The sequence below is a fragment of the Priapulus caudatus genome, unplaced genomic scaffold (genome assembly GCF_000485595.1).
Source record: "Priapulus caudatus unplaced genomic scaffold, Priapulus_caudatus-5.0.1 Scaffold994, whole genome shotgun sequence".
Lineage (NCBI taxonomy): Eukaryota > Metazoa > Priapulida > Priapulimorpha > Priapulimorphida > Priapulidae > Priapulus > Priapulus caudatus.
Window position 1 is genome coordinate 22,818 of NW_014578055.1, and position 11,636 is coordinate 34,453.

Genomic DNA, 11,636 nt, shown 5'->3' on the forward strand with positions numbered 1-11,636 from the left:
CTTCATATCTTACCAAGGTCACAGTCCCAACCTGCTAGCTACTGTCCTTCATATCTTATCACGGTCACAGCCCCAACCTGCTAGCTCATGTCCTTCATGATACCTTACCAAGGTCACAGCCCCAACCTGCTAGCTCCTGCCCTTCATACCTTACCAAGGTCACAGTCCCAACCTGCTAGCTCCTGCCCTTCATATCTTATCACGGTCACAGCCCCAACCTGCTAGCTCATGTCCTTCATGATACCTTACCAAGGTAACAGTCCCAACCTGCTAGCTCCTGCCCTTCATATCATACCAAGGTCACTGCCCCAACCTGCTAGCTCTTGCCCTAAAGATACAACCATGGTAGTTGTGGCCCATGCTAGCTGTGGCCATTAAAATCTATTCAATGACAAGTTGTCACCACAGTCACTCTTGTCATTGACACGAATCCAAGGACACGCTGCTATCATCTTTCTAGACGAACTGGAGATGGATATTTCGAGTCGTCTTAACGCCATGTAGTTGTCGGTGTAGTTGGTGATACATTGCACTGTGCTACGCCGCACCATCGTCTCGATATGGGCAACAGCGGGCACTGTGCTACGCCGCACCATCGACACTACACAGGCAACAGCGGGCACTGTGCTACGCCGCACCATCGATACTACACAGCAGGTGATACCGCGGCTGTGTTTATCCGCACGAGACTGAGCTATCGTCGTCAGCGAGCGCTTGCCACTCTCGCGTCTAGTCCTCTATGTACACGTTATCGTCACTGCCGCTGCTGCTGCTGCAGCTGCCTCACAAGTAGCCCTCCATCTCCTTCATGAAGGCATCGTACGCATCGTCGTTCGTCTGCATCGGTGCTGGCGCTGGCTTCGGTCCTGCTGCTGCACCCCGCGGATACTCCAGACCTGCAAAACCGATAAACAATTCACCACCATGCCTGCAGGTGGCAGCAGGGGCAGCTGAGAAAGGCTGACAGCGGGAGTTATTAAAATTGCTGCGCAACAAAGATTGTGTGGTAGCAGGATTTACAGAATTTTGGGATTGCGAAAGGGTGCCAGCTGCATTAGCGAATTTCCTGCAGGTGGTAATAGAGACTGGATGGCAGGCAACTTGCATATTTTGTGGCTGTCTGTTCTTGGTCAATAATCGTGAGCATGCAAACACACAAATGCAACTAGCAGCATGTACTAGTTGGATCCTAGCAACTGTTTAGCTACCGAATGAAGGTGAACTCTAATTGGTGATCCTTAGTATCTATGTTCCATTATAGCATAACACACAGCACACACCACTTCGTAACACAGCACAAACCACATCGTATCACAGCACACACCACATCCTATCACAGCACACAGCACATCCTATCACAGCACACACCACATCCTATCACAGCACACACCACATCCTAACACAGCACACACCACATCCTAACACAGCACACACCACATCCTAACACAGCACACACCACATCCTAACACAGCACAAAAACACATGGCGTATCACAAGCAACACCACATCGCTAATTCACAGCACACACCACATCCTATCACAGGGCAATCAGCGCACATCTTAGAACACAGCACACGACCACATCCTAAACACGAGTCATATCAACACCACATCGTAATGCAGCAGCACACACCACATCCATAACACAGGCGCACACCACCATCCTAAGCACAGCCACACACCACAATTCCATAAGCACAGCACAAAACCACATCGTAATCAGCAGCACAGCACACCATCATCCTAACCGAGCCACACGACGCACATCCTAACACAGCACACAGGCACTATCTACCACACAGCACACAAGCACATGCCTAAACACAGCGCAGCGAACCTACAGTCCTATCACAGCAGCACACCACATGCTAACACAGGGCAACAGCAGACATCCTAAACACAGCAGCACACCACATCGCTATCACAGCACACCACCACAATCCTTTAACACAGCACACAGCACATCGCTAACACAGCGGCAGCACACATCCTATCACAGCACAACCCACATCCTAACACAGCACACAGTGCAGCAGTCCTATCAACAGCGCACAAACCACATCCTGAACAGCAGGCAACACAGGCAACATCGCTATGCACGCAACACAGGCAACATCATATCAGCAGCAGCACAGCAGCATCCTATCAACAGACACCAGGTCACATCCAATCAGGAGCACACACCACATCCTAACACAGCGTCACACAGCATCATCCTATCACAGCACACAGCACATCGCTATCAGCAGCAGACACAGCACATCCTATCAATGACCAGCACACAGCACATCCTATCACAGGACCCGTGTACAAGGATTTTAATGCCTTACCGAGAGCTGATGGCTTTGGCTGTTTCTGCTTGGTCTTTGTGTCTCGCTTGACCTTGAGAGAGGTAGGCATGAAGCGCGTGATATCGACGGCACTGCTGCGGATCTGAGGCTTTGCCTCAATCGTCGCTGACTTGTTCTCCTCTACACACCAACAACACGAGTCACCGTTAAATGTACGTACGTATGTAATTGATAGATTATATACTATAGTACGTTGTTGATGGGTGGATGGATGGATGGATGGAGGAATAGATGGATGGATGGATGAATGGATAGATGATGGATGGATGATGATGTGATGGATGGATGGATGGATGGATGGATGGATGTGATGGATGGATGGATGGATGGAATAAGATACACGGATATGGATGGAAAAATGGACAGATGGACGGAAATAGATGAATAGGTAGAGAGATATACAGATATAATAGGTTCTTATTGTAGGACAATGTTGCACGACAATTTGATCGAGCAGTAAAATGTTGTGAATTTGATGACATTTACTGTTACAGAATTCTATCGCATATTAAAATGGCTTGTTAAAGTGATTACGTCACCGTAAATAGTAAAAAATTTAAAAAAACACTTTCCACTTTTCACAAAACATATAAGTATTCTTTACCTTTTTTATGGTTAAATATGCAGCAATTATACTCCTATTTTACTATATTGTTCGATGTTGAAGCATACACGTCGTGACGTCATACATAGCCCATTAGAAGAATTAAATGCAGGAACACATATCAAATGCGTCCAGGTTTTGATCGTTAACTAGTTAGAAACAATCATATCGGTAAGAATTTGAGATACGTTTAGTGGCCGTTAGTTTTACTTTTATGTAAAAAAATTGGCAAACAAAAATTTTACAAATTTTCGGACCATAGAAATTGTGCTGTAGTCAATTTAAATGAATATATAATAATAATAAAAAAATAAATCAATAATTAATTATTATTTTTTATTATTATATATATATATATATATATATATATTATTCAGGCACATGCAACGGCTCGACACTTGTTCGTGAGTGCCCTCTGGCGGGTGAAATACGTACCGGTCGATGTTGCGAGGTCTGGCTGATGAGACTGGGCGGGGCACTGAGCACGTTAGGGTTGGGGCGCCGGCGAGGCTGCCATCGGCTGGCGGCATCATCGTCGTGGGCAGGTGCGGAGGCTAGCTGCAATCATCGCGCAGCGGCGGCATCGTATGCGTGCAGGGTCAGAGTCACACGTCACAGCCTCTACGTCTCACCATGCGGCAAGCAGAAACAAGGCGCCGTAATGTTGAGGAAAAACCTGCTGCCACGTTATGTTGTTGGTAGGCCAGCTTCTTGTGCCGTAGAATAGAAGAAACACGTGTTAAGTTCTCTACTTCCTCACACCTCCGGGCTCTTCTATTCTCTTCTGCTCGTTGCTAATTTCTCTCCGCCCACTCTTGCGATTTCTCTGCCAGCCCGCGACTGTTCGATAGCTTTTTTACCGCTCTCAATAATCTCCTTATCTCTCTTCTATTCTCGCCCTCCCCTCTTACTATTCTCTCACCATCCTCTTCGATTCTCATTTTGCGCTGCTTGACTATTCTCTCCCACCCCCTTCTGATTCTCCTTTTGCTCAGTCTCTATTCTCCTTTACCCTCTCTATTCTCACTCCCCATCTCTATTCTCGCCCCATCCTCTTTGATTCTCATTTCCTCTCTATTCTCTCCACCACCTCCTTTGATTCTCCGCTTTTTCTGGCTCTCTATTTTGCTCTCGCTTTACCCTCTTCTACTCTGCGCCTCTCCCTTTCGCTTTCACGTCAGGCGAGATGATGTTCCCGTTTTTCGAAAAAACACATTACAAATGACACTGTAAAGCTCATCCTTGGGTGTGAATAGAAGAAGAGGGGGGATATATAAAGCAAAGAGTATTATATGGGAGAACACTCCATTATATAGCATATGCTCCCATTATATACTCGATTGATAATGATATAATGCAATAAGATTTTGATGCGAATATAAATGTTTCAGATCTGAAAGTCCTGAAAATCTTGACGTAGAGATGGCGCTGACGGCCTAAATGATCGGCCATTTTGGTTTCAAATATGCGGCGCAAAATAAAACACAATAAAATATTCCAGTCAATATTGTAACGAAGATCTAAACACAATATTACACGTATATAGGTAATAGATTGTAGAGTTGTTTGACCAGTTAAGACAAAAATAAATGTAATAAGGAGTTGTCATCTCTGCCCATAGTAGTACAACTGTTTTTGGGGGCTAGCGCTTACACATTCACGATAGCCAAAATTTACCAAATCGAATGAATTTAAATGGGCATTGTCGCAATTTTTTGCCAAAAAGTGGCGGTGGCTCGAAAGTAGGTCGACTGGTATCTCGCAAAAATAGGAGTTCATAATCTCTCCCCTAGGAGTAACAAGCTGTATTCAAATTTGAAACATTGGGTCAAACGGTTCTTGAGTATCGTTGACACGTAGGCAGACGACACTGAAATGCAATAGTGAAATTGCCAAAATCTACCTAATTTGCATAATTTAAAAAAAATATCAAAACCCGTGTGATATGTTTTGGGGCCAGTCCTCATTCATTCACATACCAGAAATGAGCAAAATCCATTGAACCTGAACTGACTTGTGGCCATTTCCATTTTTGCCAAAAAGTGGACGTGGCTCGAATGTAGGTCCCATAGGAGTAACAACTATATGCAATTTGAAACATGTGGGTCAAACGGTTCTTGAGTTATCGTTGACCGTAGCCAAATGGTGACGGACGGACAGACGGACGACACCCCATGGCAATAGCTCATCTTGACGATGTTAAGGCGAGCTAAAAACCAGCATGCGACGTGCTTACCCAGTTTGTTTGTTCTGTCATTTGACATGAGACTGCATATGTGATGTACTCACCCTTTGCTCAATTTTGATAAATAGAAAATGTATTAATTTTGAACAGTTTGGAGCAAATGTAGTTAATTTTGTCGTCTTAATTTCGATTGATTAACTGTTTTACTATGTTCTCGGAAAGTTTTCAAAAAAACAGTATGAAAAAACCCGCATGTGGCGCACCCGACAGATGAAACCACGGCGACGACTCGAACGACGCGCACGACAGTAACACCATCTCGTGCGCGGCAGATGAACACTTACCGGGTCGCACGTTGGGCGGTCGCACATTGGGCGGTAGTCCTGGTGGCGGCCCGGGCGGCATGCCCGCGGGTCGGCCAGGCGGCGGCCCGGGGGGCAGCATGCGCGTCGATTGTACGCCCTGCCGCAGCGGCGGCGGTCGCAGGTTGGTCGGAAACATGCCTGGTGGCATGCCTGCAAAATAGTTAGTGAATTAACCTGCTGTCACATGAACAACAAGTCAAGTCAACATCAGCAGCAGCATCATGATCATTAGCAGCATTTTCATCATCATCATCATCATCATCATCATCATCATCATCATCAACAACAACAACAGCAACAGCAGCAGCAACAGCAGTTCCAACAGTAGCAGCGGCATCATCATGATTATTATTATCATCATCACCACCATCATCATCACCATCATCATCATCATCATCACCAGCAGCAGCAGTGGGATTACCTGCCGTCAGTCCCGGGGGAGGTCCCGGCGGCGCCCCCTGGGGTGCGCTACTCGGCATATTTGACAACGCGCTCTCCTCCTCTCCGCCGCCGACGTCGGTTCCCGGCGGCCGTATGTGCTCCTCGACCTTCCTCGGGAATGGCTTCTCCGGCAGCGGCACCTCCTCCGGCTCCTGCTCGCGAGAACAGCAACCAACCGTCAGAGTTCACCGTGCGGCAAGCAGCGAGAAACAACCGCGCAGCGATTGCCGTAGATATGCATCGCTACATCACGCGATCTCATAAACCCCATCATCGTCATCACATACTCCTATCTTGTCATACTCTATAAAATATTAAATATATCTCAGGGGTAGAAATGAACTTTTGAACACGGGAGTCCATCGTACTCCCTACCCTAAAAAAGAAGGAGTCCGTAGCAAAATGATGGAGTCCGCAGTCTGAAGTTCAAAATTAAAGATATTAACAATAACACGTGCTTATTTTGAAGATTCATGCGGTTACACGTCTGCCAAATTTTCTTTGGACATTTGCTGAAAAAATACGGTCATTCCGCGAGGCCGTGCTCTGGAACGAACTAAGAAATACGTACCGTCGATGTTGCGAGGTCTGCTGATGAGACTGGGCGGGGCACTGAGCACGTTAGGGTTGGGGGCGCCGGCGAGGCGTGCCATCGCTGGCGGCATCATCGTCGTGGGCAGGTGCGGAGGCAGCTGCATCATCCGCAGCGGCGGCATCGTCATGCCTGCAGGGTCAGAGTCACACGTCACACATCACGTCTCACCATGCGCAAGCAGAAACACGCCGTAATGGCGAGGAAAAACCTGCTGCACGTTATGTGTGTGGTACCAGCTTCTGATGCCGTAGATGGAAGAAACACGTGTAAGTGCCTCTACTTCCCTCACCCTCCCTCTTCTATTCTCCTTCTCTCGTTTCTATTCTCTCCCCCACTCTTCGATTCTCTCCCCCCTGTTCGATACTTTTTTTCCCTCTCATAATCTCCTTATCTCTCTTCTATTCTCCCTCCCCCTCTTCTATTCTCTCCCCATCCTCTTCGATTCTCATTTTCCTCTTCTATTCTCTCCCCACCCCCTTTGATTCTCCTTTTCTCTCTTCTATTCTCCTTTACCCTCTTCTATTCTCCCTCCCCATCTTCTATTCTCGCCCCATCCTCTTTGATTCTCATTTTCCTCTTCTATTCTCTCCCCACCTCCTTTGATTCTCCTTTTCTCTCTTCTATTCTCCTTTACCCTCTTCTACTCTCCCTCTCCCTCTTTCGCTTTCACTCAGGCGAGATGATGTTCCCGAGTTTTTCGAAAAAACACATTACAAATGACACTGTAGCTCACCTTGGGTGTGATAGAAGAGGGAGGGGGGATATATAAAGCAAGAGTATATATGGGAGAACTCCCATTATATAGCATATCTCCCATTATATACTCTTGATAATGATATATGCATAAGATTTGATGCGAAAATAAATGTTTCAGATCTGAAAGTCTGAAATCTTGACGAGAGATGGCGCTACGCCTAAATGATCGCCATTTTGGTTTTCAAATATCGCGCAAATAAAAACAATAAAATATTCCAGTCAAATTATTGTAACGAAGAATCTAAAACACAATATTACACGTATATAGGTATGATTGTAGAGTTGTTGACCAGTTAGACAAAAATAAATGTAATAGGACGTTGTCATCTCTCCCATAGTAGTAACAACTGTTTTGGGGCTAGCCTTACACATTCACATACCAAAATTTAACAAAATCGAATGAATTTAAATGGGCATTTCCATTTTTGCCAAAAAGTGGGCGTGGCTCGAAAGTAGGTCGACTGGTATGCTCCAAAATAGGAAGTTCAAATCTCTCCCCTAGGAGTAACAACTGTATTCAATTTGAAACATGTGGGTCAAACGGTTCTTGAGTTATCGTTGACCGTAGGCAGACACTGAAATGCATAGTGAAATTGCCAAAATCTACCTAATTTGCATAATTTAAAAAAAATATCAAAACCCGTGTGATATGTTTTGGGGGCGCAGTCTCATATTCATCACACATACCAGAAATGATGCAAATCCATTGAAGCCTGAGACGACTTGTTGGCCATTTCCATTTTGCACAAAAAGTGGACGTGGCTTCGAATGTAGGTCGCCATAGGAGTAACAACTATATGGCAATTTGAAACATGTGGTCAAACGGTTCCTTGAGTATCGTTGACCCGTGCCAAATGGTGACGGGACGGAACAGACGGACTAGAACACCAGCCATGGCAATAGGCTCATCTTGACGATGTTTAAGGCGAGAAAAAACCAGGCATGCGACGTGCTTACCCGGTTTGTTTGTTTCTGTCCATTTGAATGAGACTGGCATGATGTGATGTACTCACGGCCTTGTGCTCCATTTTGATAAATAGAAAATGTATTAATTTTGAAGGCAGTTTGAGCAATGTAGTTTTAATTTTGTCGTCTATATTCGAATTGATTAAACCTGTTTTAGCTATGTGCTCAGGAAAGTTTTCAAAAAACAGTATGAAAAAACCCGCACTGTGGCGGCTACACCGGAGCTAGATTGAATACCAACGGCGACGACTCGAACGACGCCGCAGACAGTAAACACCATCATCGTGCGCGGGCAGATGAAACTTACCCGGGTGCGCACGTTGGGCGGTCCGCAATTGGGCGGTAGTCCTGGTGCGGCCCTCGGGCGGCTATGCCCGCGGGTTGCGCCAGGCGGCGGCCCGGGGGGTCAGCATGCGCGTCGATTGTACGGCCTGGCCGGCAGCGGCGGCGGTCCGCTGGTTGGTCCGGAAACATGGCTGGTGCATGCCTGCAAAATAGTTAGTGGAATGTAACGCTGCTGTCACATGAACAACAAGTCAAGTCAAGCATGCAGCTAGCAGATCATAGATGCATTAGCAGGCATTTTCAATCACACGATCATCATCATCAATCAATGCATCATCATCATCACATCATCATCATCAACAACAACAGGCAACAGCGCAGGCAGCAACAGCAGTTCCCAACAGTAGCCGGCGGCATCAATCATGATTATTATTATGCAACATGCAATCCCCACCATCAATCATCACGCAATGCATCATCATCATGCATCAGCCAGCAGGCAGCAAGTGGTTATATCCTGCCGTCAGTCCGCGGGGGAGGTCCAGGGCGGCGCCGCGCTGGGGTGCGGCGCTACCTCGGCATATTTGACACACAGGCGCTCTGCTCGCCTCATCCGCGCGCCGACGTGTCGGTTCCGGCCGGCGCCAGTATGTTGGCTCCTCGACCTTGCCTCGGAAATGGCTTCTCCCGGCATGCGGAGCACCTCCTGCACGGCTCCTGCTCGCGAGAACAGCAACCAAACCGTCAGAGTTCACCGGTGCGGCAAGCAGCGAGAAACAACCGCGCGCAGCGATTGCCGTAGATATGCATCGCTACATCACAGCGATCTCATAAACGCCCATCACTCGTCATCACATACTCCTATCTTGTCATACTCTATATAATATTAATATATCTCAGGGGTTAGAAATGAACTTTTGAACACGGGAGTCCCATCGTACTCCCTACCCTAAAAAGAAGGAGTCACGTAGCAAATGATGGAGTCCGCGCAGTCTGAAGTTCAAAATAAAGATATTAACAAATAACAGCGTGGCTTATTTTGAAGATTCATGGCGGTTACAGTCTGCCAAATTTTCTTTGGACATTACCTGAAAAAATATGGTAATACTGTGAGGCCGTGCTCCGAACGGACTATAGTTAGTATGGCAGAATTTTCAGGGAGTCACACAGACTCCTGCATATGTCAAATCAGGGAGTCCGACAGTAAATCAGGGAGTATTTGACTCCGGACTCCCGTTAATTTCGCACTCTGATATCTTATCATCACAAATTCTCTTGCTTCCTTTTTGGTCAATTGCAAAACTTGCAGTTTTTTCTACTGCGATTCGCAGTGTTGATCTGCATATTTGATCAACTTTGCCTCTTTCTGTGGAGTGGATATAGTTCTCTGGACTTTGAAGACTAATATATAATCTTTATGAAGTTATGAGGTTCTGTTTCTATCCACGAGTAACACCTGTCACAACTGACCATTATTTTACTTGAATACCGGGTTCGCACATGGAGCCACTCTGATCATATTCTCAACCGTTATCTCTAACGTTTACTGCAAAGAAATAAATATGGCTTGCTCGAGTGCTGTTACGCAAGTTAGCACTGACCCTGATCATGGGCACTTCTTGTCCCGCCATTCTCAGCATCTTGGCCACCAGGGGGCTAACGGCGGGCTTGTATTTCACTCGCGTGTCTTTCTCCTCGTCTTCAGGATTCCAAGATTGATCGTCTGCAAACCTGATCGTTCGGTTCTTACCTGTAATTAGCAAAAGCAATTACGAAATTATATTTCTCAACTCTCTTTTCGAAATAGTTCCCCTTTACCTATTAATTTATATAAATATTTTTCTACTCAGATTTTTAAATTAGTAACCTGGACAGAATCCATATATTGTTTAGCAGTGTGCAGGTTTTAAATATTTTGTTCAATATTAAAAGCAAGAGATGCTCATCACATGAAAATGACAAAATACATTGATACTATGATGGTAACATTCTTAGTTCATCCGTGTAATAGGTAGCATGCAACTAGTCGTGACCTCATAATCTCACCATGAAAACAATAGGAATATCAGGAATGTATTCAAATTACTTTACAGCACGTTAAAAAAGTGCCGCAGAGCAACAGCGCTCAACTGACGTGTACTGTAGCCGGGTATTCTTCTGATGAACTCACTGGCAACCGAATCCAGCCACCGCGTTCACGCTCAGAGCATATATCTAGGATACTACTAATACAGATCTAAAATCTATGATAGCTAGGCTTTGCTATACCGGTACTGGTAGTACAGTAATAAAGATACAGCTGTGTAACTTTAATGACTTCGCTATATTAACATGTTATCATGGATATGTGTCGAGCGCGAGCGTAGTGGTGGTGGTAGGGGGAGAGTAGGGGGAGGAGGCGGGTGGAGGGGGCTCTAATAGCAAAAGGAGTTGCCGCGAGATGGCGCGTGCAAGTGTCATCAATAATCAAAGATGGCATCACCCTTCGTGCATGATAACCTCACTCCATTGAGTTGCTGAAATCCAAGTATATTCAGGCAGGCGAGAATTTCGCTCAGCTGTGAGTTAACACATCTGCATTGCAGGTTGCCAGGCAATAATTATGATTAGAATAGTGTCAGTTCACCTCCATGCATGCGTAATGGGCTGCCCCATGTTTTTGCCTACCCACGCGAGCATTCAGGGTTCATTACAGTGTGCTAATACAGGGTGCTACTCAGTGTGCTAATACACACTGCTTTAGAAAATAATATGATTTAAGGAGCGTAAACCTTGTTCAACAAACATTTGCCTTTGCAATTGAACTGTGCAACTGTAGCCTCACATCCACAATAGCAAAAGCAGTTCAGTCCTTTGTTAACAGTCAACAAATCCATGTTTAACCATCCTCTTGAGGGTCAAAAGGTTATCCGACACTTACTCTTCGCATGTCAGCGGAAAGTACATTTTATGGTCCTTTCAATAAAGCCATAAAAATGGTAGGTCACCGCTGAAACAAAAAAGTTTTCCAATCGCTCCGTCAGACCATGTCTAAAATCTGCCCTGTGCCCCATTGACCTTTGACCTCCAATTTCGGCACAGTGATGGC

General features: G+C 45.8%; 1 protein-coding gene across 1 annotated transcript in view; it reads right to left on the reverse strand.

Moving 5' to 3' along the window:
• Nucleotides 1-1,967: 1,967 nt before the first annotated feature.
• LOC106814868 (WW domain-binding protein 11-like) overlaps nt 1,968-11,636 on the reverse strand; it is a 27,253-nt gene continuing 17,584 nt past the window's right edge. The window contains exons 10-14 of the mRNA XM_014819241.1: nt 10,150-10,298; nt 5,927-6,098; nt 5,485-5,655; nt 2,331-2,471; nt 1,968-1,990 (exon numbers count right to left, since the gene is read on the reverse strand). Of these exons, the coding sequence (XP_014674727.1) occupies nt 1,968-1,990; nt 2,331-2,471; nt 5,485-5,655; nt 5,927-6,098; nt 10,150-10,298 (656 nt within the window). The remainder of the gene's footprint in view (nt 1,991-2,330; nt 2,472-5,484; nt 5,656-5,926; nt 6,099-10,149; nt 10,299-11,636) is intronic.